Raw genomic sequence first — 26115 nt, forward strand, 5'->3', positions numbered from 1 at the left:
TGCCCCACGCTTCCCAAGCTTGTTGCTTTGTGGGGTGTGCACCCACATGTCAGAACCAAAGATTCTCAAGTGCTTGACATTAGGTTTCTTACCAAACATCTTCTCATAGGGAGTGCAGCCAATAGGTGATGACAGTCTGCGATTAAAAGTGTAAACCAAATTCGAGAGAGCCTCCCCCCAAAACTTCTCAGGGAGGTTGGCATCATGCAACAAGGTTTTTATTCCTTGCAGCAACGTTTGATTTGCTCTCTCCGCAAGCCCATTCATCCATGGCGATCTAGGCGTTGACAAGTCATGCTGGATTCCCTTCTCAGTCAGGAAAGCTTCAAACTGCTGAGAAGTGAACTCCCCGCCTCGATCAGTAAACAGACAACCAATACGTTTACCGTGAGCATTCTCCAACCAAGCACAGAATGCCTTGAACTTAGGAAATGCTTGCGATTTCTGCTCGAGCATAAACACATGAATGTACCTGGAAAAAGAATCAATTAGAACCATGAAGTACCTTGCTCTTCCCAAAGAGGGCGCTAGAGGGCCTACCAGGTCTGCGTGAACTAGCTGGTAGGGTTTGGAAGCCTGCCTGCTAGACTCCTTGCCTTTTGGAGCAACCTTCACCTTGTTCTCTGCACAAGATACACATTTCATGTGAAATTTACAAGGTTTGATGTCCAAACCTTCAACCAACCCAGGCATCTTGGCTAGCGCTTGCCAAGAGAGGTGACAAAACCTTCGATGTGCATCATGAATGCAACCTGCATGAAGAACCTTGTTAGTTTGTGCAACACAACAAGTATCAGCATTAGACATAGCAACACCATTGTCATCATAAGTTAGACAGAACAAACCATCCATCAACTTTGCATGCCACATGTCCTCTTTGCCTTTTCTGATGACACAGATAGTCTTCTTGAAGGATACCTCAAAACCACGCCCAGTCAGCTGTGGTACACTTATCAAATTGTCCACAGCTCCTGGAACAAAAAGAACATTACTAATCGTAGTATGCAGACTTTCAAGTTTCACAGTCCCAACTCCTGTAGCTTGCAAAGTCCTTCCATCAGCCAGCTGGACCTCTCCATCTTGAGGTGTGAAGGAGATGAACAGATGGCGGTCTTTGGTGAGATGGCGCGTGGCCGCAGAGTCAACAATAAACCTGGCCTTCCCCTTCGAAGCAGATTTGCTGGCAAACAAAACCTTGTTTTCCACCAGCGTGGGCTTTTGCAGCTTGCCTTTAGCCTTTGGTGAAGCTGTGCCAGCAAACATAGCCGTGTTTTCCACTGGCGAGGGCTTTTGCAACTTGCCCCCCTGCTCCTGGCCATCAGACGTGCCTTTAGCCTTTGGTGAAGCTGTGCCAGCAAACAAAGCCTTGTTTTCCACTGGCGAGGGCTTTTCACCCCCCTTCTGCTTCGGGCCATCTGCAGGCTTTTGTCTCTGTTTACTTCTGGCCTTCCGGCCTCTGCAAAGTTGACCTTGGCTCCCATGGGAAACAGAGCTCTCAGCTGCCGACTCCTTGGCTCCCCCTGGAGGCTGGAATGCTGCCTGGGATGACATCACAGTCAGCTCCCCCTGCAGCTTGCAACCGGTGCCCTCGGCATCTCTGCATTCACTCGCATTCTGGGAAACAGCCAGGACCTCTGATGCATTCAAACACTGGGCTGGGATTATTGGCTGGTGGGCCTTTTTCAAAGCATCCCACATGTCACGTGCCGTGAGATTTCCAGCAAGCGTCTTTATTTCCTCCAGAGAGACGGATAAAACTATGATATCCACGGCCTTCGAATCCTGGGCCTGCCATTTCTCTGTCCGAGGAACTGGAGTGGGTTCAAATATAGTATGCCAGACTCCAAACTGACGCAGCAAACTCTCACACCATTTAGCCCAGGTCTGATAATTGTGCCGATTTAACTTAGGGCACTCAGAGGCCTCAGAAGCTTGGAAAATCTCCATTCCAGCTTTTTGCTTTAGCCGTGAGCCTTTATTGCCTTCTAAGACTTCTTATCTCGGCAGCCCATAAATCACGATGCCTCTGGCTCGGCTCCCAGGCCAATTAGGCTTTGCCGGACATCAAAGGCCTTTCCGCGGCATCCAGAATAGCCTCTACTTTCACTTTTCCAGCACATACCTCTCAGCAGTCTGTCGCAGTCTTACTCTCCTGCAAGTGCCGTGAATCTGGGCCCGAAACCTGTTGTTGGGATACTGCCAGGGAGATAAAGTCCATCTTGGCCCCCAAGCTTGGTGCCGGACGATCCATCGACCTCCCGTAGTCAGGCAATATCAGCAATTCAGCGACACTAAGCCTCAGGCTTAGTGCACACTATATCAGCAGAATTCACACAGCAGGAAGTTGCACAAGCAGAGAGCAGAACATGCATATTTACAGTTTATTAGGCATTGGTCAGAACAAAGAAATCATGACCGTCTCCTCCGACTGCTCAGGCAAGACAGCCAAAAACGAAACGAACTTACAACATAAACATCCTGTGAGACAGGAACTTACGCAGGCTGTTATGCAAACATCCTGCTCCCTTTTAAGGTGGAACGGAAATATCCTAACATCAACTGCAGTTAATCCAGAATGCGGCAGCTAGACTGGTGACTGGGAGTGGCCGCCAGGACCACATAACACCGGTTCTGAGAGATCTGCATTGGCTCCCAGTACGTTTCTGAGCCCAATTCAAAGTGTTGGTGCTGACCTTTAAAGCCCTAAGCGTCCTCGGTCCTGTATACCTGAAGGAGCGTCTCCACCCCCATCGTTCAGCCTGGACACTGAGACCCAGCGCCGAGGGCCTTCTGGCAGTTCCCTCATTGCGAGAAGTAAGGTTACAGGGAACCAGACAGAGGGCCTTCTCGGTACACCCTCCCTTCAGATGTGAAGGAAATAAGTAGTTATCCTATCTTCAAAAGACATCTGAAGGCAGCCCTGTTCAGGGAAGCTTTTAACATTTAACGCTGTATTGTTTTTAATACTTGATTGGGAGCTGCCCAGAGTGGCTGGGGAAAGTCAGCCAGATGGGCAGGGTATAAATAATATGTTGTTGTTGTTGTTGTTGTTGTTGTTGTTATTTTGAATCCTGGACAATCCATACCAGGAGATTTACTGCAAAAGCACAATATACCTTCCAAGAAAATGCCACTTGTGCAAAACTGTTGCCTTTACCCAGGTATGGCATTTTAAAACTGACAGCCGTGGTGTGGTGTGGTGGGTATATTTGAGGGTAGCAGGCTATGAAGAAGCTCAACATCGATCACATTTCTGCTGATATATATAGGAACTAGGACGCCTGGTGGTGGAAAAACACTTCAAGTTGCAGATCGCTCCGGTACAGAGCTATAAGCACTGAAGTTTCTTTTGCCTGTCTATTTTATGCATGTGTGTTCATTGAAGGAAGGAGGGAAAAGAAAGCCTGCAACAAGACTGCAATCCTGTATATGCTTACCTGGGAGAAAACCTTGCTGGACACAATGGGACTTGCTTCCAAGTACTCATAAGCATGCACTTTGATCTGATGGGGCTTAGGAGCCTAAATGGCCAGCAGCTGGGTAATTATGCAAGGACACAGAAATTGACTGAACTCTTTTTGGTATGTTTTGCAAATTACCCAGCATCTCAGCTCCTGTAATGACAGCTTTGATCCTAGCTCTATCTCTTTGCTGCATTCCTAGAACTCTGTGGCACCTGAATAGAATTCAGAAACAGCCCGTGCTTTATGAAAACAAAGCGTCTTAGAGTTGAGTGAATGAGAAGAGAAGACTCCCTGGAAAAGACCCTGATGTTGGGAAAGATTGAGGGCACAAGGAGAAGGGGACGACAGAAGACAAGATGGTTGGACAGTGTTCTCCAAGCTACCAGCATGAGTTTGACCAAACTGCAGGAGGCTGTGGAAGACAGGAGTGCCTGGCGTGCTCTGGTCCATGGGGTCACGAAGAGTTGGACACGACTAAATGACTAAACATCAACAACAATTGTGGAATAGGTTTTGGTGTACAAGAGTGGCATAAAGTGTTATTCTAAGATGACGGGTGTAGGTACACACACACACACACACACAGAGAGAGAGAGAGAGAGAGAGAGAGAGAGAGAAAGAGCTCTGTGTGTGTACATTGTAAACAGTAAGGTTAGAGGGAAATGAAATGTAAAAGCTACAAACTCACAATTACATCAAAGCTTAAATCAGGGATGGTGAAACTGGCCCTCCAGATGTTGTTAAACTCCAATTCCCATCAGCTCCCGTCAGGAATGGTTGGAACTGTAGTCCACCTACATCTGGAGGGCCACAGGTTCCTTATCACTGGCTTAAAGGTCTGTAAAATAATCATAGCGAAAGCAGTGCTGATTATATAAGACTATTATATATAGGGAAGGCTGTATTAGTGGAAGAGCCATAGCTCATTGGTAGAGCATCCTCTTTGCATGCAGAAGGTCCCAGGTTCAATCCCCAGCATCTCCAGGTAGGGCTGGGGAAAATTCATGCTTGAAAGCTTTGAGAGTCAGTGCCAGCCTATGCAAGCAATACTAGGCTAGATGGACCATGGGTCTGACTCAGTAGAAGGAAGCTTCCTATATTCCTTGTGCTTCTATCACACCACCTTTGCCTCACTGTAAAACTCTTGTCTCTTTCTGCTTTGTTTCACCTTGTGAAATGCAGTTTGGAAGCCCAGTCCCTTGGCATGCTCAACCCAGTGGACCACATCTACCCTGTTCTTACACCACAACGGTCTATTGTTCTTAAAATTTTTGTTGGCTGAATTATTTCCATGTTCCATCTTCAGATTTCAAATCTACTGGAGACCACCCAACGTCCATCATCTGGTTTAAATTTACATTCGTCAAAGTCCATGGGCAATGGCTTTCTGGCACATGGTATATGTTTAGGATTACAGGGAATTATTCGTTCCTTCTGACATTGATTATAGTGAATCCATACAAGGCTTTGAGTATTGTTTCATTTTATTGGTCATGTCTGCACCAATGTGTTGCGCTGTTAGCTGGGATGGAGCTTTAATGTCTCTAAAGCACTTCTCTTCCAGTGCTTGAGCTCTCATCCAGGATTCAGATGGCTCTGCAAAGCAGTGATAGGAAACATAATGTCATGAGTTTGGAGGAGTAGGCTGCACGTAGAGACCCTTCTACCTCCTGGATCCAGCAAGTGTTAAAATGTAAGCCAGGCTAGCTTCCTGATGAGGTGATTGATTTTCAGCCATGAATATTCCATGACGTCACAGAATCTTGGCCAGTGGCTACATGAGGTTCAGAACCATTTGGCCCTTTTCACGGATCTAAAATCCACATGATGTTATGCAATATTTATCTATACATCTATTGATCAAGCTGGTGACCTATTTATTAATTAATAATGTAACTTAATGTGGAACTGCCACTTTTGATCAAAATGCACAGCTCCACCATTTTTCTTCCCTATGGTCCCATGTGAATGGTATGCCAACTGATAATTAACACACAAATGGGGATTTCTGCAGCTGCAAGCCATTATCACTATCAGTATTAAAGAGTATTCACAAATGGCTAATTTTAATTATAGAACTGTAGAGATGGAAGATATCTCAAAAGGTTCTCTAGTCTAACCCTCTGCCATTGCAGGGAAGCTGCTGCTATAAGATCCCTGATTGCTGGCCATCCAGTCTCTGCTTAAAAACATCTAACTAAAGAGAATCTGCCACTTCCCAAGGTAGTCCATGTCTGTATTCTTCCTAATGTTTACTTCAAATCCCCTTATCTTGTAAGTTGAACCTATTGGTCCAGGGCCTGCCCCCTAGAGCACCAGAGAACAACTTTCTCCATCATCTACATGCTAGTCCTTCAAATATTTGAAAGCGGCTATTGTATCACCTCTTTATCATCTCTTCTATCTTCGTTGCTCTCCTTTGAACCTCTTCGTTTGTCGATATCCTTCCTAAACTGCAGGGCCCAGAACTGTACATGATACCTCCAGGTGAGGCCTGATCATATCAGAATCAGGTTGTACCGAGGCCAAGAGACAACTTCCTTACAGCAGATACTCTTCTTATCTCCTGGTAGTTTATTTGACATCTGAAAGTATCATCCTTGCCAGTTTCTACTCACTTGGCTAAGCTCTGGGTCGCCCCTCCCCGGTCCAGCTCTGTACCAAACAGAAAGAATGTTTCCAAACACATACCAACAGTGGAATAAAGGAGAAAAACAAAACCCCTCCCTGGCTATTGATAACTGTGGATAAAAAGCCTCAGAACGTGTGAATAATTTTTCAATTATGTAAAGTCAGAATTTGATGGACATGTTTCATGATTGATATTTCTACCTGAACACAGCTGTCCTTACCACCCTCTTCTGGACAGGCAGCAACATGAAGCGCTCAAGACAAATTAAATGGAGGCATGATTGCTGTCCTGCCAAGGAAATTCCATGCAATTAAACACATCACTAACATAAAAAGCAATGAAATGCTATTAATGTCCAGTTCATGTGCTGGCCAGTCAAGCACTCTCAGGACAGTACGAGTCTAATCTGTGCCAAGATTCTTGTTTACATTTGTAGGAGTCACATGTACCTCAGCAGGTCTGATTTCCTTCACACGTCTACACTCGATTACTCCTGTTTACCCCAATTTAAGTGATGAAGCTTAAAGCCACCCAGAGCCAAATGTGGGTCATACATTCTTTGCACAGAAGGTGTACTAGAAGGCCCTAAATCTTTAAAAGGCCAATACTGATTGGATAGCTTAATGCCTGATAACATCATATGCAGGCACCCCCAATCTTTAATAGGACCTGCAATGTTGACAACACCCATTGACTCTTTCCAACATCAGCGAAGACTTGATCAAATAACTCTTTAGCCTCTTGTCCTATTTTAACTGCTGAGCTGCTTTAATGGGGCTGTTTTACGGTAGATTTAATAATGGGTGTTTATATTTTAATGTTTGGATGGGATCATTTTATTGTGTATGGTGTAACTGTTTTTAAAACATTTTAAAAATTGGTTTCAGATAAATATGAAAACAAGAACTATTCAACACTTATCCAGCAGCACATCTAATGCTGTTTGTTCTGTCCATTGACTTTAGACTTTAGGCTTACACATTCAACGTTCAAACACATTACCATATTTTTCGCCCCATAGGACGCACCTAATTTTTTTTTGGGGGGGGGGAAATAAAGAAAAAAAATTATTTCCCCCCCAGGCACGGGGCAGGCACAGGGGAAGCCCGAGCTTCCCCCGACCCCAGCCCCCAGAACAGCCTGCTATCCGCAAGCCTAGGGAGCCGCGCCGGTCTCCCCAGGCTTGCGGAGAGGTGCGCAAAGCCTGGGCGCGCTCTTCAGCACGCACTAGGCTTCGGAATGCAGGCAGCTCTGCGCCACCCTCCGGATCCCGGCGCGGCTTCGCACCGGGCTCCGGAGGGTGGCGCAGAGCTGCAGGAAGCCCGGGAGCACAGGCAGCTCTGTGCCACCCTCCGGAGCCCCGCACGGCTTCGCGCCGGGATCCGGAGGGTGGCGCAGAGCTGCAGGAAGCCTGGGAAAGCCTGCATTCGCCCCATAGGATGCACACACATTTCCCCTTCATTTTTGGAGGGGAAAAAGTGCGTCCTATAGGGCGAAAAATACGGTACTTAACGTCATCTTATCCACGCAGAAGACTGAGCAGTTGGTTATAACAAGATCTTGATTCTGGTCAATAACATAGTTAAAGAGAGGGGTCCACGTTTCTTGAAAGGTATCTCTTTTTGCTTTGTCTTTAATCGCCCTCCTGTGTCTGGTGAGATGCTGAGACATTGTATCCCAGATATTATTTTCCCTTATATTCAGGAGTATTTCAGGGTGCAATATTAATTATTCTGTATTTTAACAATGCTGTGCAACTGTAAACCACTTAGAAACCATATTGATATCAAGGGGAATATAAATCCACACAAAACAACAACAATAAGGATATTAACAACAGAGACTATGGTGGTGTGAGGGTCAAATTTAGGGGCAGGCAGTCCAGGTGTTTGTCATGCTGTTATGTCTGTGTTGTGGGAAGGGTCCCTACTGTTGCTTTTTAAAAAAATCTGTGGGGAAATGTAGAATGTCAGTGCCCTTTCAACAAACTTCCTGTGTCAGAGTGATGACGATGAGATCCATGTATGCCCATTTAAGATTCTATGACGGCGATAGGTCCCATGTTCAAACTATCCATCAAATTTGCAAAAAGGGTGTGTGTAGGATGAAAGAAGTATCTGATGATGGGAGCTAGGATAGTGATGCCTGCTTTAAGCCTTTCCCAACCTGGTGCCCTCTACTTCTGTCAGCACATCCCAATGGTGAACGATGATGGGAGCTAGAAATCTGGAGGACATGCGGTTGGGCAGAGCAGAAACCAAAGATAACCAACACCGCACCCTCTGGTTGTTATTAGATGCCAGCTCCCCATCAGCCCCAGACAACCGAACTACTGCCCAATGGGAATGGGATTTGTAGTCCACCTTATCTAGAGGGCTGCAGGTTGACTGCCCCAGGCAGAGAACATGTGTGAATACAGTGGTACCTTGGGTTACATATGCTTCAGGTTACATACGCTTCAGGTTACAACTCTGCTAATCCAGAAATATTACCTTGGGTTAAGAACTTTGCTTCAGGATGGGAACAGAAATCATGCTCTGGCGGTGTGGCGGCAGCAAGAGGCCCCGTTAGCTAAAGTGGTGCTTTAGGTTAAGAACAGTTTCAGGTTAAGAACGGACCTCCGGAACGAATTAAGTACTTAACCGGAGGTACCACTGTACATGCATTTCCTTTTACATGCCATACTTGTAAATGTGTTTCTGAGAGGGGTTGGGGGTTACTGTTTTCTTTTCTTACTTTTCTTATGTATTTTGTGTTTTTATCTTGTGTTTTTATGCTGGGCACCGATGAAGTGCGGCATGCAAATTTTTAATAAATAATAATAATTATAAATTCCCATTCCTTTGAATGATCTTCAAAAAGGGCTGTCACTTGGAAGATGGAGCATGCTTGTTTTCCCCTGCTCTGGAGAGTAAGACTCAAACCACTGTCTTTAAGCTACAGGAAAGGAGATTTCAACTAAACACCAGGAAGAACTTTCTGACAGTTAAGAGCCTTTGGGCAGGGGAACTAACCAACTCCATGGGAAGGTGATCGACTCTCCTTCCTCGGAGGTTTCCAAGCAGAGGTTGGATGGCCATTTGCCATGCATGCTTTAGCTGAGATTCCTCCGTCGCAGGGGGTTGGATTAGATGATCCCTGAGGGTCCCTTCCAGCTCTACGATTCTATGAACTGCCAGCCAGCCTGACTGGACCAGTCTCTTCCTTGGAGACTCGGGCTCCTGTCTCTCCCGCCTTCCTTGACCAGCCTCGGGGACACACGCCCACCCCCACCCCGAAGATCTTCGTGGGAGAGGGCGGGAAGGAGACGGCGCCACCCTGCGCGTTGCCAGGCGGGGGGGGGCGTGGGTGGGGCCGGCCCCGCGCAGCCCCGCCACTCGCCATGGGGCTGCAGCCCCACTCTCTGCAGCCTCCAGGGGGAGGGCTCGGTCCCCAGCCGCTCCCCACGCCGCCCCAGTTAAATGCGGCGCCCGCCGCTCTGCCTCCTCTCAGTCCCGAGCCAGCGGCCAGAGCGCAACCGGCACCGCCAAGCAGCGGCCTCCCTTCTCTGCGCCTCACCCCGCCCCGCCGCCTTTACCTGCCCCAGGACCAGGGAGGCGTCGTCCGGCTGCCGCTCTCCTCGGCGTCGCGTGGCTGCCCCTCTTCGCCTTCCAGACGGCCGAGGTGAGTGAGGGGCTCCGGGGAGAGCCGGGCACCTGAGGGCGAGAGAGCGCGGGGCTGAGAGAGCGCATGGCACCAGGACTCATGACCTCCCCCCTCCCCACGGGCAAGGGGGCAGGCTGGGTATCCTGCTAATAACGGGGCGCAGGGGGAAGGGCGGTGGGGAGGCGAGCCCCCTCAATCCTGAAAGTTTTTTCTTCCTCATCCCCCGAGAAACTGTTTTCCCGCCACTCCCCTGGCAAAAGGCAAATCCAAGCTGAGCATCTCCTTTGCTTGTTGCATACAGCAGTAGGTACAAGGTAAAGGACCCCTGGATGGTTAAGTCCAGTCAAAGGCGACTATGGGGTGCGGCGCTCATTTCGCTTTTCAGGCCAGAGTTTGTCCACAGACAGCTTTCTGGGCCATGCGGCCAGCATGACTAAACCGCTTCTGGCGCAACAGAAATGCCGTTTACGTTTCCGCCGCAGCGGTACCTATTTATCTACTTGCACCGGTGTGCTTTCGAACTGCTAGGTTGGCAGAACCCCCGACCTTCTGATCAAGTGCAGCTGGAAGACTGGAGGGAGTGGGGAGAGACGTGTGCGTGCCAAAGTGGGGGTCCAGAAGCCATGCGGGGTTTCCACGTATTATTTATTAATTGTATTTCTATGCCACCATTTCTTCCAAGGAGCTCAAGGTGGTGCACATGGTTCTTCTCCCCATTTTATCCTGTGAGGTAGGTTAGGCTGAGAGATGGTGATTGGCCCAAGGTCATGTTAATGCATAGGAAGAGGGGTGTGTATCAGACAGACAGGTAAGTTTATGGAAAGAACACGAGGGATCGTTTCTCCCCCTATCCCAGGCATTCTACTTTTCCTTGACTTAAATACCATAATGGGATATAGATAAACACCCAAGCCTCCATAAAAAGAGATTGCACACCTTTTCTGAGCAGGTCTTTACCTCCTTATCCAATTCCTTGCGTCTTCATCCCAGCTGCTCCTCAGAAGTTTTTGTTAATCTTTTGGGGAAATTTCTGCTCCTTTGTTCATAAAATCTATCCCATCTTCTCGGGTAGAAGATCAGAACTGCAGAGTTCTTGTAATGAGTTCCTGCCTTTCATATCCTTTTATAAATAATAATAATAGCAGCATATGTGTCAGGGGGTGAGGTATGGTTTTTGTTTGTTATTATGGCATCCCTTTTCGTGTTTTTATATGGTAAACTGCCCTGTGATCGTTGGATGAAGGGCGGTGCAGAAATTCAATTCAATAAATATTTACGATACCCAGAAATCTGTAGCTCCATTCTGAGTTTTTGTATAGGGCAATGTTTGCCAGGAAACGGATGGCAGTATTGGGATAGAAGAGCCTATTGCCCTCTTATTATGCCATCCTCTCAATCCCTGTTCTCACCTATCTACTAATTCATGTGAGACTCTTAATCTTAGGATCGTGGGTTTGAGTCTGACATTGGGCAAAATATTCCTGCATTGCAGGGGGTTGGACTAGATGACCCTTGTGGTCCCTTCCAATGCTATGCTATGATCTGCTCAGAGGAGCAAGCCTAGAGCCAGGTATGCTGCTCACTGCTATGAATAAGAATGGGGTCAGCTGGCTGGTCCATCTAGCCTAGTATGCTGTACTTGAAAGCTTTTCTAAATCTACCTGGAGATGCCAATAACTAAACATGGGACTTTTTATATTGTGATAAAGCATAAGAGATCCTGCCAATAAATAAAGCTCCCTTTGACCACTCCTGTTCCTTGCACAGAACCAGGGGATTGGTTCCTAAGAACTGTGGCTCCTTACAGAGCACAGACTTCCCTTCACTTCTTCTAAGCTCCCTCTGGCCTTGGACATTTCAGATCTTCAAGCAGCATCCCAAGGGTTGTTGGGGGTAAATTTGGAAATGCAGGTGCTTGGCTCAGGGATGCTTCATACACGGTAATTTTCTTGCACAGGTATGACGCCTGAATAGGAAATGTGTGCCCCATCACATGCCATGGACGCACACACGCCTTCTGTAAAATACATAAATGCATACCTGTGCATTGCACACGGTGGTGCACATGCAATGTACAAACTTTCCCACAGAAATGGTAACTGTATAAAAAAGCATTAAGATTTTTGAGCCACCTTCGTTTTCTCCATCCATTTTTCCTGTTGCAATCTGGAAAGTTTGCCTTATCACCCCAGGCCCAGTGGTGCTGGTGAGGAATTTCCTAACATCTCCTTGTTGGAGTTTAAGTAAGAAATGGTACCTACTTCTTAGTGTGGTCCTGATTATCTAGAGCTGCTTACAGTAGTGGTTAGCAATCTCGAAGGTAACTGAACTTGTCTGGGACCTTGAATGCTTTTTGCAGCTGTTAACTCCATAGCGTTGCCCCACACATGACTGTTAAGACTGATACATGCTTCACTGCAGTGCTCTGAGCATGACAAGATCTGTCCAAGGCTATCATGTCTTCTTCCATGCCTGACTGTTTAGCTTTTACATCTGCTCTGCATTGGCTTAAATTGTACCTGCAATCAAGGTACACTGCACGTGGTAGGCAAGTTTGCACAGGCAGTCACTTGCTGCCTAGGTATGTGAGCAGGCGAAATCAATTCAGCAGCTGTGAGTAGGGGATTGTTTGCTGTATCCGGCTCATATGTCACCGCAGTTTCTTGTTCTTATGTGTAACATTGTGACCAAAGCAGTTGTTGGTAGGGAACTGTGTGCCCTACACTATTTATTTCCTCTGTAGCAGATACAGAGGGATATTTAGCTGTGGAATCAGCCAAGAATGACTAGGGCTGCAATCTAATACACACTTGACTTCTGAGAAGACATGTATAGGATTGTGTAGTATGGCTCCTACCCTGTTACACAAGACATGCCAATTCATAATGTGGGTATAACTAATCAATTATTGCAGCAACCCAAACCCAGGGTAAGTTAATTGTGTTTTAGACCCATTGGAATTGATGGGACAGAACTTTTACAATTGCAGATTAGTTTATTGCAATGGGATTTAAGCACAACTAACCTCTGGATTTGGGCCAATAAATCTGCATACACTTGCATATGTATAAACAGTTCTGAAAATGGGGTACTCAGTTGCGTTCTGTTGTATGGGGGGGACAAAAGGTTGTATCTTTTAATATACCTACCTAGACGATACCTAGCAGCTGTGATTTTTGTATGTACTTATATTTAAAATTGTATTATTCCTGTTAATAGGCTCACTATCGTAAAAATTTCTTATTAATAACCAATCAATCAAGTAATGGAGTGTTGCTATTTACACTTGAACACAGTGGGATTTCCTTACAAGTCAGTGTGCAGTGTCCAAGACTATAAATGTTGCAGACCTGAAACATTTTGATGAGGTTAGGACCTATAAAAGAATTCTCTGTAATTGGGCAAACTTGTTCCTGGAAGTAAACTGTTGCATGTATAATGGCAGCACAGAAAGAGCTCCTATGTAAGAGGCAGAAGCATGTTCTATAGGGGCCTTGCTTACCAGAAAAAGTCTAGTGGTTTTAGTGCCGAGAAGGCAGACAGGAAAGGCATGGCTCCATATTGCTGGAGTCAATGGGACTTTTGTCCCATAAACCTGGTGGTTAAAAGCAGCACAATAAATTATCCTTCAAAAAACCTTGCCAGCATCTCACACTGGAATCGCCAAACCTCCAAGAATGAAATCTTGTAAAAGCCAGGGTAATAAGCTGCCTTGAGGATGGTGTTTAGGACCTGGCAGCAAAGAAAACTTTTCTGAAGCGAATCTTTATGGTTCGCTTGCAGAGCTCAGCTTTGGTATTTGCCTCTCAGAGGGTGGCTCTGTACAGTAAGTGGATTTGCTTCGGAGATGGAATTGGCCCCGCATGAAATATGAATTCCTGTCTGGAATGCGGGCAGGAGAGTTTGGTATTTCATCCCCCCCCAAAAAAAAGTAAAATGACACTATCTACCTAAACTAATAGGCTTTTACTGAAGCCATCTGGAAGAACTGTTGTTCAAATCTTTAAAACCAAAAAAAAAAGGGAGAAAAAAGAAATATATCTTTCCCTCCTTTAAAAAATTATTATTATTTCATCAGACGCCATTTGGTGAGAGAGTCTTTTCTTTTCTTTTGGATTCCTTTTTCACCAGACAATGGTATTTCTTTAAAATAGAATTCTGTGTGAATTTGTCCTTTGGTTGTTCAGAACTCAATACGTCTCCTGAGGTTTCCTGCAAGGCTTCTCAAGCAAAGCTTAAAACATTCCTCAGTGTCTCCAACAGGGGCCCTTTGCTAAAATTTCCTAGGTATGCATCTAACCTCATTTTGAGAGGTGGGAGGGGGGATTGCTCTGCTCACAAGTGTGTGGCTGCAACATCTGAAGAAAGTAGCTGGCATAGATGAGTTATAGTCTGCCGCTGCTGGGAGAACAACTAAGAGATACTTGATCTGCTAAGTGCTTATTCTGGAGTGCTCTGATTTAGGGTGAGTTAATGGTGCAAAGCTTATGTATATTGACTTGGGAATAAGTCTCATCATATTTGGTGGTTCTTACTCCCAGGCAAAGGGACGCGGGTGGCGCTCTGGGTTCATAGAATCATAGAATCATAGAATCATAGAGTTGGAAGAGACCACAAGGGCCATCGAGTCCAACCCCCTGCCAAGCAGGAAACACCATCAGAGCACTCCTGACATATGGTTGTCAAGCCTCTGCTTAAAGACCTCCAAAGAAGGAGACTCCACCACACTCCTTGGCAGCAAATTCCACTGTCAAACAGCTCTTACTGTCAGGAAGTTCTTCCTAATGTTTAGGTGGAATCTTCTTTCTTGTAGTTTGGATCCAATGCTCCGTGTCCGCTTCTCTGGAGCAGCAGAAAACAACCTTTCTCCCTCCTCTATGTGACATCCTTTTATATATTTGAACATGGCTATCATATCACCCCTTAACCTCCTCTTCTCCAGGCTAAACATGCCCAGCTCCCTTAGCCGTTCCTCATAAGGCATCGTTTCCAGGCCTTTGACCATTTTGGTTGCCCTCCTCTGGACACGTTCCAGTTTGTCAATGTCCTTCTTGAACTGTGGTGCCCAGAACTGGACACAGTACTCCAGGTGAGGTCTGACCAGAGCAGAATACAGTGGCACTATTACTTCCCTTGATCTAGATGCTATACTCCTATTGATGCAGCCCAGAATTGCATTGGCTTTTTTAGCTGCCGCGTCACACTGTTGGCTCATGTCAAGTTTGTGGTCAACCAAGACTCCTAGATCCTTTTCACATGTAGTGCTCTCAAGCCAGGTGTCACCCATCTTGTATTTGTGCCTCTCATTTTTTTTGCCCAAGTGCAATACTTTACATTTCTCCCTGTTAAAATTCATCTTGTTTGTTTTGGCCCAGTTCTCTAATCTGTCAAGGTCGTTTTGAAGTGTGATCCTGTCCTCTGGGGTGTTAGCCACCCCTCCCAGTTTGGTGTCATCTGCAAATTTGATCAGGATGCCCTTGAGTCCATCATCCAAGTCGTTGATAAAGATGTTGAATAAGACCGGGCCCAAGACAGAACCCTGTGGCACCCCACTAGTCACTCTTCTCCAGGATGAAGAGGAACCATTGATGAGCACCCTTTGGGTTCGGTCAGTCAGCCAGTTACAAATCCACTGAGTGGTAGCATAGTCAAGACCGCATTTTACCAGCTTCTTTACAAGAATATCATGGGGCACCTTGTCAAATGCCTTGCTGAAATCAAGGTAGGCTACATCCACTGCGTTCCCTTCATCTACCAGGCTTGTAATTCTGTCAAAAAACGAGATCAGGTTAGTCTGACATGACTTATTTTTCAGAAATCCATGCTGACTATTGGTGATCACAGCATTCCTTTCCAGGTGCTCACAGACTGTTTGCTTAATGATCTGCTCCAGAATCTTCCCTGGTATTGATGTCAGACTGACTGGGCGGTAATTATTTGGGTCCTCTCTTTTCCCCTTTTTGAAAATAGGGACAACATTTGCCCTCCTCCAGTCTGCCGGGACTTCGCCTGTTCTCCAGGAATTCTCAAAGATGACTGCCAGTGGTTCTGAAATCACATCTGCCAGTTCTTTTAATACTCTTGGATGCAGTTCATCTGGCCCTGGAGACTTGAATACATCTAGACTAGCCAAGTATTCTTGTACTATCTCCTTAGTTATTCTGGGCTGTGTTTCCTCTGCTGAATCATTTGCTCCAAATTCTTCAGGTCGGGCATTGTTTTCTTTATCGGAGAAGACTGAGGCAAAGAAGGCATTGAGGAGTTCAGCCCTTTCTGTGTCCCCTGTTTGCATTTCACCATCTTCTCCTCTGAGTGACCCCACTGTTTCTTTGTTCTTCCTTTTGCTACGAACATACCCATAAAAGCCTTTTTTGTTGCTTTTAACCTCTCTAGCAAGCCTGAGTTCATTCTGTGCTTTAGCTTTTCTGACTTTGTGTCTACACGTGCTGGCTATTTGTTTGAATTCCTCTTTGGTGGTTTCCCCCCTTTTCCATTTTTTGTACACATCCTTTTTTAATCTTAACTCAGTTAAAAGTTCTTTAGATAGCCACCCTGGCTTCTTTAGGCACCTTCCATGTTTCCGTCTCATTGGTATTGCCTGAAGTTGTGCTTTTACTATCTCCCTCTTAACAAACTCCCAGCCATCATGAACTCCCTTTCCTTTTAGTATTACTGTCCATGGGATCTCACCCAGCACTTCCCTAAGTTTTATGAAGTCGGCTTTCTTAAAGTCGAGAAATTGAGTCCTAGTATGCTTGGCTGCTCCTTTCCGCTGTATAGTAAACTTCAGAAGAGCATGATCACTCGCGCCTAATGATCCTTCCACTTCTACCCCACTAACCAGGTCATCAACATTGGTTAGGACCAGATCTAAAATGGCTGTTCCTCTTGTAGCTTCTCCCACTTTCTGGACAATGAAGTTGTCTGCAAGGCCAGTGAGGAATCTGTTTGACCTTATGCTCTTGGCTGAGTTTGACATCCAACAAATATCCGGGTAATTGAAGTCCCCCATTACTACTATCTCCCTTCCTTTTGCATGCTTGGCCATCTGTTCCAGGAAGGCATCATCTATGTCCTCCGTTTGGCTTGGGGATCTATAGTAAACTCCCACAATGAGGTCACTGTTATTCTTCTCTCCCTTAATTTTGACCCAAATGCTCTCACTTTGGCTTTGAGGTTCTAAATCTTGGATCTCTTCACAGGTATACACATCCCTGACATATAACGCCACTCCTCCTCCTTTCTTGTCTGGTCTGTTTCTCTGAAATAGATTGTATCCCTCCATTATTACATTCCAATCGTGGGACTTATCCCACCAGGTTTCAGTGATGCCTATTATGTCATATTTAGTTTGCTGTACCAAGAGCTCAAGCTCATCTTGTTTATTTCCCATACTTTGCGCATTAGTGTACAGACATTGAAGTCCATTAATCATTCCCCCGTGTCTCTTATTTAAGGATTTTTTCCTCCCACCACTAGGTCTGCGTGCTGTTTGCTCCATTCGGTCTATGACATTTGGATGATCATCTTCATCAATTGATAGACTCCTACCTTCAGGAGCACTGTCTCCCTCCCCCACATTAGTCAGTTTAAAGCCCTCCTGATGAGGTTTCTGAGATTTTTTGCAAAAACATTCCTACCAACCGTTGTAAGGTGCAGCCCATCGCTTGCCAGAAGTCCATCTTCAAGAAACTGCATTCCGTGATCTAAGAATCCAAACCGTTCCTGTTTACACCATTTGCGAAGCCAGTTGTTCACTTCCACTATTTTTCCCTCTCTCCCTGGGCCACGTCGTTCAACTGGGAGGACAAACCACAGAGCCTAGGACTTGCCGATCAGAAGGTCGGCGGTTCGAATCCCCGCGACGGGGTGAGCTCCCGTTGCTTGGTCCCTGCTCCTGCCAACCTAGCAGTTTGAAAGCACATCAAAGTGCAAGTAGATAAATAGGTACCGCTCCGGAAGGATGGTAAATGGCGTTTCCGTGCACTGCTCTGGTTTGCCAGAAGCGGCTTAGTCATGCTGGCCACATGACCTGGAAGCTGTATGCCGGCTCCCTCGGCCATTAAAGCGAGATGAGCACCGCAACCCCAGAGTTGGTCACGACTGGACCTAATGGTCAGGGGTCCCTTTACCTTTACTCCCACGTAAGTGCACATAGAATAGCAGTCTCAGGCTTCTGTTCTATCTTTTAAATGCCAATGGCACAGTCTGGCTTGGAATAAGACAACTTCCTATGTCCCTCTTCTTTGCCTCTGTCCCACTGCTGGCATTCCAAGACCTATTGCAAAAGTGGGTGGCATACGCCCCTCTCCAACTTCCATCTAGACAAGCAAGAGGGATGACCAGTTTTCAAGCACACGTTGCAGTTAGGCAAAAGCACTCGAAGTGGGTGCAGAACAAGGCTGGGAAATGGGGAGCTGTCTTATACTGAGTCCGACCAGTGATAGCAATCCCCCAGGCACGGTTTGCAACTGGCACAGGTACAATTGCAACCATATGGAGATCTCTGGATGCCAGGTTGGCAACTGACATCTCTATCTGGCTGGCCCTCCAGCTTTCTTAAGCAGGTAAGAAGAAGAGCTTAGTCACTGCATTTATACTCCATCTTTTCCTTCAAGGAGTACATGGTTTACACCCCCAACCCACCCAAGTTAATCCCTACAGTGACCCTGTTAGGTAGGTTAAGAGACTGTGACTGGCCCAAGGTCACCCAGTGAGCTTCATGACGGATGGAGAATTGGACCCTCATCTCCCAGGTCCTTGTCCAACACTCTAGCCCAGGCATAGGCAAACTCAGCCCTCCAGATGTTTTGGGACTACAACTCCCATCATCCCTAGCTAACAGGACCAGTGGTCAGGGATGATGGGAGTTGTAGTCCCAAAACATCTGGAGGGCCGAGTTTTCCTATGCCTGCTCTAGCCACTATGCCACACTGGTTTCCTAGAGTGCTTCTGCTGTATAAATTAACTAAGCAACTAAATATGGGAAAAGCAAACTATCACTTAGAGAAGGATCTGAAATAGTTTACTTGAAGCTTGAATGTGTTTTATTCTGGTTTGTTTTATTTGATGTTTTAATGTGTTGTAAACCGCTTTGAGATTTTCTTATTTAAAATATAAAATGGTAAGGAAATGATGATGGTGATGATACAGTGGAACCTCGGGTTGCGAACGTGATCCGTGTAGGAGGCACGTTCGCAACCTGCAGTGTTCGCAATCCACAGCGCCGTGTCTGCGCACGCACGGGTCTCACGATTCGGTGCTTCTGCGCATGCACAAAGCGCGATTTAGTGCTTCTGCACATGCGCGAGCACCGAAACCCAGAAGTAACCCGTTCTGGTACTTCCGGGATCAGTGCGGTACAAAACCCGAAATCATATAACCTGAAGCACCTGTAACCCGTGGTACCACTGTAACAGTAATAATAAATTTCAGTGCAAAGAAAAGATGCTTAGACATTCTGTTGTGGTGACTGTAACCTCGGTTTAAGGTTCCATTTGGTGATTAGGTCATATATCTAAGCTTCTAACACTGAGTGAGACTACAAGTTAGCCTAGCTCAGTTTTGTTTGCACTGGCTGGCAGCGGCTCTCCAGGGTTTTTAGACAAGGGTCTCTTTCAGCCCTGCCTGGAGATGATGGGAATTGAACCTGGAGGCTCCTGCTTGTAAAGCTGGATGCTGTACCACTGAGCTACAGCTCTACTGCGAAGAAACAGTTGTTCCTAAGTGGTTTACAAAGATACCATACCAAAAATAAGAATGTGCCTTGTTTCCACAAGCCATAGTTGAGATTGACCACAGTTTGTTTGTTTAAAAAGCATTCGTATATTGCTCAATATTTCAAAAATCTCACGGATCAGACGTTAAAACTTCCCTGTAGCTAATTAAAATGAATGGAAGCTTCCAATCTCCTTGTGGTTGTACAGGAAGAGTGGAGTGGGGGGTGGGAATCATGCAAGCGTAGGATTTTCTGTGCTCCTCCCTATAATCCCAAACCATGGTTTAATGTGAAGTGCGAGCAATGCCAATATTTAGGTTCCAGTTGCTCTGCATTGATTCTCCCTTCCTGAACTACTGTTGCCTTAGGTTTCCTCCTTGCAAGGTTTCTGCCTGTGGGTCTGCTTTACATCTCTGCTGTAGAACCCCTGGTGTTTTGTGTTGCAGAGGATTATGTAGGCATATTCTGGCAAGGGCATACTCTTAGGAGAGACACTTGCAAAGCTTGGTGGCTCTCACTGACATCATTTACCCATAATGCTAAACGTTCTGATTAACTGAGGGATTGCCTGTGGCAGCTTTGCTCCTATTCCACTGATCTTGCTGCTGCCACACTGCTGTGAGCTAAACCATGGTTTGAATTAGCATTGTGTCTGAATTCAAACTCGTGCTTTGTCTTCCCCAGACAAACCGTGAGATGAAAACCAATAACAGACCTTGTTTACAGGTCATGATTTATCTGGAGAAAAGCAATTCATGAGCCCAATAACCTCCTGCAGTTGTACATTGCAGGGGAAGAATATTGGTAATGGTTTTCAGGAAAGTTGTATCTGCTATGTGCATTCATCTCACTGAGGAACTCTCCCCAATCCTTGGATGAGCTTTTGTGGAAACATAGGCTTCCCCCAGATATAGATCTATAATTATTGTAGAGCAATTAAGTTCTCCCTGCTTGTCCCTCAGCCTTCTTCCAGCTTCCTCCAAACAGAAGGAGCTTTGACTATGTGGGTTCAATCCACTGAATGTCTGTCACCAGATTTGGATCAGGGACTTCATAAAGGTTTCATTCAGAGGCTTGCCCCTACGACTCGCCCTTCACACTTCTATGTTACCCGCTTGTGAGGTGGAAGAATTAGTCTTCTGTGGGTTTTTGCAACTCAGACATAGCTTTAAGTATCATATAACATTTTATATTTTAAAAGCGGTTGGAAGTAGTCTCCCCACTCCCCGCCTTCATGCATCTTGGCAAAATGGGCAGATTGTTTTGAAATAGCCTTGTTAAAACAGGGCTTGGAATAGAAATGGGTGTAGGAGGTGTTACATATATACCAAGAGCTTCATGCCCCCCCTTTCTTTCAGCAAGTGAACATGGCACAACAGTTATTCTAAGAACAGAATTGCATGCTACCTGGCAAATGGCTGCTTCCAGACCTGCTTTTGCCAAGATAATGCACAAGTCAGGAGGTAGATTTGCAGGGGAGAAATGCCACGGATCCTTCCCTTCAACCCCCAGTCTTGTTTCCCTCCTAGGTTGTTTTCCTAGGGGACGTTGGAAGGGGAAAATTGGTGGGCAAGAAGAGCATTAAGTACTCCCTCCCAAAATTAGATTCTCCTGGGGCCAGCCCTACTATTAGGCAAAGCAAGGTGACTGCCTCAGACAGCAGATGCTAAAGGGTGTGTGGGGTGGTGGTAGCCTGCGGGAGGGCAGATGTGTGTGCCACACAGCCCCATGCCTTCTAAGCTACTCTGCTGTCCTCAGATGTGCTGAAGGACAGCATCATGCTGCTAGGATTGAAAGAAAATAAGAAGAGCCTGCTGGATCAGGCCAATGGCCCATCTAGTCAGGTATCATCCTATTCTCACGGGATGGGAAGCATACAAGAAGGACCTGAACATAACAGTTCTCTTTCTCTGCTTATAATTCTCAGCAACTAGTACTCAAAGAGGCATACTCCCTCTGACAGTGGAGGCAGAGTACTGCCATCCTCCGTGAATTTCATGGAATCATAAAATTGTAGAGTTGGAAGGGGACCCTGAGGACAATCTAGTTTGACCCCTTGCAATGATAGAATATGCAGCTGTCCCATACGGGGATCGAACCTGTGGTGTTGGCACCATCAGCACCATGCTCTAACCAACTGAGCTAAATGGGCAAGAAGCACCCAGTCCTGTTTTAAAGGCATCCAAGGTGGTGGATATCACTGCCTCTTGTGGGAGCACATTCCATCATTTAAGTATGTGCTGCGTGAAGAAGTACCATATTTTTCGCTCTATAAGATACACCTAGTTTTTGGAGGAGGAAAACAAGAAAAAATATATTCTGAATCTCAGAAGCCAGAACAGCAAGAGGGATCACTGCACAGTGAAAGCAGCAATCCCTCTTGCTGTTCTGGCTTCTGGGATAGCTGCGCAGCCTGCATTCGCCCCATAAGACGCACACACATTTTCCCTTACTTTTTAGGAGGGAAAAAGTGAGTCTTATAGAGCAAAAAATACGGTACTTTCTTTTGTCTGTCCTGAATTCTGCCCGAGTCCTAGTGCTATGAGAGAGGTAAGATTCAGCTGCTGCCAGTCCAGTCAGCTACTCTGCAAGGAAGTGGCAGAGTGGCATATTGTCTGTTGTGCTTCTTTTTAAATAATAGTAATTATTTCTAAATTTGCATCCGTGCATGTAAATCATCAGTGCATAACTGGCCACTCTAATTAGCAGTGGTAGCTGCCCAGCTCTCTTTCCCTACTATAACTTTCTGTCTGCCTGCCTGCTGTTGCAAGAGACAGTAGCAACAATGGTGTTGGCAACCTGGCTGCCATTTTGTAACTCCCCCCCCCCCCGGCAAATGCTCCCACAGTGCCCTGGACCTGTTGTTATTCTAAGGCTGTGCATATTGTGTGTGTGTGGTGGGGAACCAACTAACCAACCAACCAAACAAACAAATAAATTCTTTTAAAGTGGGCTTTTTCTGGGGAAGGGTAGAGAGAAAAACAAAACAGAAATTTTCTCATTAAAAAAACTTCCTCTGAGAACATTTGACTCAGCTCTAGTTCCAATTGATTTGACAGCTCTCTCAGTGCAAACCTGGCATTGCCTAACTTCTTCTCCCTTTCCTCCATACCAGATATCTAATGCATTGGCAATGGAGTATAGAAAAATGCCTCAAGCTTGCAGGGCTTTCTCATGGAGCTCCATTACATCTTCAGGAATTTAGTGGAGGCAGGTGGGAGGGAAATCTTGACCAGGGCCTCTCTCCGTTATGTAAGGCAAAGATGGAGAATGAAAACTGTGCAGTCACTGATAGGGCCAGATCCGGGTGTGAGGGGGCTCTTAGCAAAGTGCTTTCTGATTGGCCCTCTCTTATGTCAGTGGGCTTACTTGGTGACAGCAGCAGTGCTCCAGTGGGTTTGCCATTTACATTTTCTGCAAGGCCCCATAGCAACATTACATCAGGGCATTGTGAGAAATTAAAATGACTCTAGATTCAGCTGCCAGGCACTCAGATTTGAGCACCAGCTAAAGCAGGGGTCAGCAAACTTTTTCAGCAGGGGGCCAGACTGTATTTTTTGGGGGGAAATGAATGAATTCCTATGCCCCACAAATAACCCAGAGAAGCATTTTAAATAAAAGCACACATTCCACTCATGTAAAAACATCAGGCAGGCCCCACAAATAACCCAGAGATACATTTTAAATAAAAGGGCACTTTCTACTCAAGTAAAAACACATTGATTCCTGGACTGTCCGCAGGCTGGATTTAGAAGGCGATTGGGCCGGATCCGGCCCCTGGGCCTTAATTTGCCTACCCATGAGCTAAAGGACAGACATCAGCAGTGAGACCTTATGGGGCTGCCCAAGCCGGCCGTTTGCTGGTACCCATTGTGGTGCAAGAGCTCTCCTGGGGATGCAGTGCTTTGTGCAGGATCACCTCTTGATCTCCAAAGGTTGTTCCCAAGGGAATTGACATTCTGATGTCTAGCAGCGTATAGCATTTACAGAGTTAAATCCTATTTGTTCAAACTGTTCAAAAACCTCAGAAATGCTTAGAAGAGAATTTAGGCTTTCAGTTGCTGCGCATGTGTGTTTCCAAAATTGCACGGGTTAGACAAGAGTCATGCTGCAGCTTAGCTCGGTCACAGGCAGATATTTGATAGGGAAGCAACTTTATCTTAGGCAAAACCCTCAAAAGCTCAGAAGAAGAGGAAACCCACCCAGCGTTTCACTGCTGAGATTCATTCCCTTTTCCAGAAGTTCTGCAAACTTCACCCTTTACTTAAAAGCTAAAGGGCACAGAGTACAGTAAATTCACTCACAAAGCTGGCCTGAGACTGTGATTTAGATACTCCTCTCAGTCTGCAAAGGAACTTGGACAAGATGCCTGCATTCCTACCAGCTTACTGCACAGGGTCCCTGCGCCACACTTTTGATCCCTGTAACCAGCAGAGATGTGTACACAAATGGAAAATCCAAATGTTCGTGGGAAGATCAAAGCAGCCAGTTCTAGTGACACCCCAGAACATAAAATTAATGAGGGCAGTGTCCATCAAAATGTGCAAGTGAGGGTGGGTTTTTGGTAAACATCAAACCATATTGCCCAAAGACTTCTCACTGTTGAGCAGCATCTCTCATTAATGCTTCTCTAGAGCTGCTTTGGTGTAGTAATTTAGAGTGTTGAACTATGACTTTGTAGACCTATGGTAGGACTGAGAAAGATACCCATCTAAAACCTGAATGCCTTACTAAAGATTGTGAGTAAGCAGTTCAATTCTATGTTTACTCTTAAGTAAGTCTTACTGTGTATATTGGGACTTACTCCCAAGTATTAAAGCACATGGCTTACCCAAGATAATCTTGGGAACTCTGTTTTACCTTTCACAGAGCTACGATTCCCAGTATTAAAGGTAAAGGTACCCCTGACCGTTAGGTCCAGTCACAAACAACTCTGGGGTTGTGGCACTCATCTTGCTTTACTGGCCAAGGGAGCCGGTGTTTGTCCGCAGACAGCTTCCGGGTCATGTGGCCAGCATGACTAAGCCGCATCTGGTGAACCAAAGCAGCACATGGAAACGCCATTTACGATTCCCAGTATAACCTGGGAATAAATTTCATTGAGCTAAATGGGACATAACTTTCGAGTAGACATCCATAGTATTGTGCTGTAAGTCTCTTTGCATCTTCTTCTAGAGAACCAACATCATTCCACCAGATACACATGGCAGCTTAATTCTTTGGTTTAGGGAAACCAAAGGTGAATGAATATGGTGCTCCCCAGCAAGACTTTGTGCTGAATTTTGACACGTGCTTATATGCACATTATCCTAAATCCATATTTACATATCCCAGCTTTGCATTAAGTTGCTCTGGGTGGATAACAGAATCAAAATGGCATAAAGTAATTTTCATTGAATCAGTACGAAGTGATCGTGGGAATGATAAAGATTTGATGACAGGATAGTGGTGTTGACAGTTTACGGTAGCATGACGGTGCTTTTCCAAACTACATTACTGTTATGTGTCTCCTCGGCACATCTGGGCCTAAGGTTGCAATCCCAACTATGTCTCCTCAGAAGCAAACCCCATTAGATTTGGTAGGTCTTACTCCCAAGTAATTGGGATTAGGATTGCAGCCTTGTTGAACGTTGTAAGAACACAAGAAGAGGCTTGCTGAATCAGACCCATCAAGTTCAGTGTTTTGTTGCCACAGTAGCCAAGCTGATGCCTGTGGGAAAACCCACAAGTAGACCTTGAATTAACACAATGCTTGTAATAATCTCGACAGAAGAGAGGATCAGACTGGAGTTCCTGGCTGTGTCTCATGGACCTTCACACACGCGAGAAGCATTTTAGACATCTTCCTGCATGTTGGTATATTGGGAGTCCTGAAGACAGTTCAAGTCAGTGCTGAGCTCTGAGCTGAAGCAGGCATGTGTGCATATTGTGAACACCTCTTGAAATACCTACTTCCCAATTTCACCCAATTTTTAGGGGTGTGTATGACAAGTTGCAGAAGTGTCCATTTTCTGCACGCCTAACACCTTCAACATTCTTCTCAGGTGCCTGGCATTATGTGGGTTCTCCAGATCCTCTTTGAAGCCCCTGTTGATTGCTGCTTTTGTGATATTCTCTCCCTGCTGCATTTCCAACCAGCATACAATCATTCTGAAGGATTTCTATTTGCCCTTAGTGATGGGCATCACATAGCCCAGCCTTCTCCAACAGGATGCTCTCCAGATGGTATGGGGCTACAACCCCCAGCATCCGTGACCATTGGGTCTGATGAGAGCTGGAACCCAGCTGTGTCTAGATAGCACCAGAATGGAGAAGGCCAACTTAGCTACATGTGTGATTACATCATTGTGGGTAGGAAGAAGGTTGATAGGGAAACTCACACGAAACAGCACTGAACAGCTACAGTAGTAGAGCATTTCCAGGCCCTCTGAAGCCCCCCACAAACTACATTTCCCAGGATTCTTTGGGTGGGGAGAACCATATGCATTAAATGAATGCCTTGGATGTGACCTGGGTCCCTCAACATTGGTGTCACACGCATGCCGGTTACAGAGTACCGTTTTTAATCCTTCACTGGGGTAATAATTTGGCGCACGTTAAAACAGGTTGGCTCAAAATCAGAAGAAATCAGCTCCTGCTCTGCAGAACATAAAAGG

At 45.9% G+C, this 26115-nt stretch overlaps 2 protein-coding genes across 4 annotated transcripts in view; one reads left to right on the forward strand and one right to left on the reverse strand.

Annotated features, from left to right (window-relative positions):
• The window catches only part of RBPJL (recombination signal binding protein for immunoglobulin kappa J region like), a 51019-nt gene that overhangs the window by 22323 nt on the left and 2581 nt on the right, over positions 1–26115 (reverse strand). For both annotated transcript variants that reach the window (XM_053394099.1, XM_053394098.1), the window contains exon 2: positions 9674–9791. In XM_053394099.1, the coding sequence (XP_053250074.1) occupies positions 9674–9791 (118 nt within the window). The remainder of the gene's footprint in view (positions 1–9673; positions 9792–26115) is intronic.
• The window catches only part of MATN4 (matrilin 4), a 42675-nt gene continuing 25926 nt past the window's right edge, over positions 9367–26115 (forward strand). The window contains exon 1 of one of the 2 annotated variants that reach the window (XM_053394097.1): positions 9367–9759. The gene's annotated coding sequence lies outside the window, so the exon portion shown is untranslated. The remainder of the gene's footprint in view (positions 9760–26115) is intronic. The other variant, XM_053394096.1, reaches the window with a different exon arrangement.

Source organism: Podarcis raffonei, chromosome 6, assembly GCF_027172205.1.
Source record: "Podarcis raffonei isolate rPodRaf1 chromosome 6, rPodRaf1.pri, whole genome shotgun sequence".
Taxonomy (NCBI): Eukaryota; Metazoa; Chordata; class Lepidosauria; order Squamata; family Lacertidae; genus Podarcis; species Podarcis raffonei.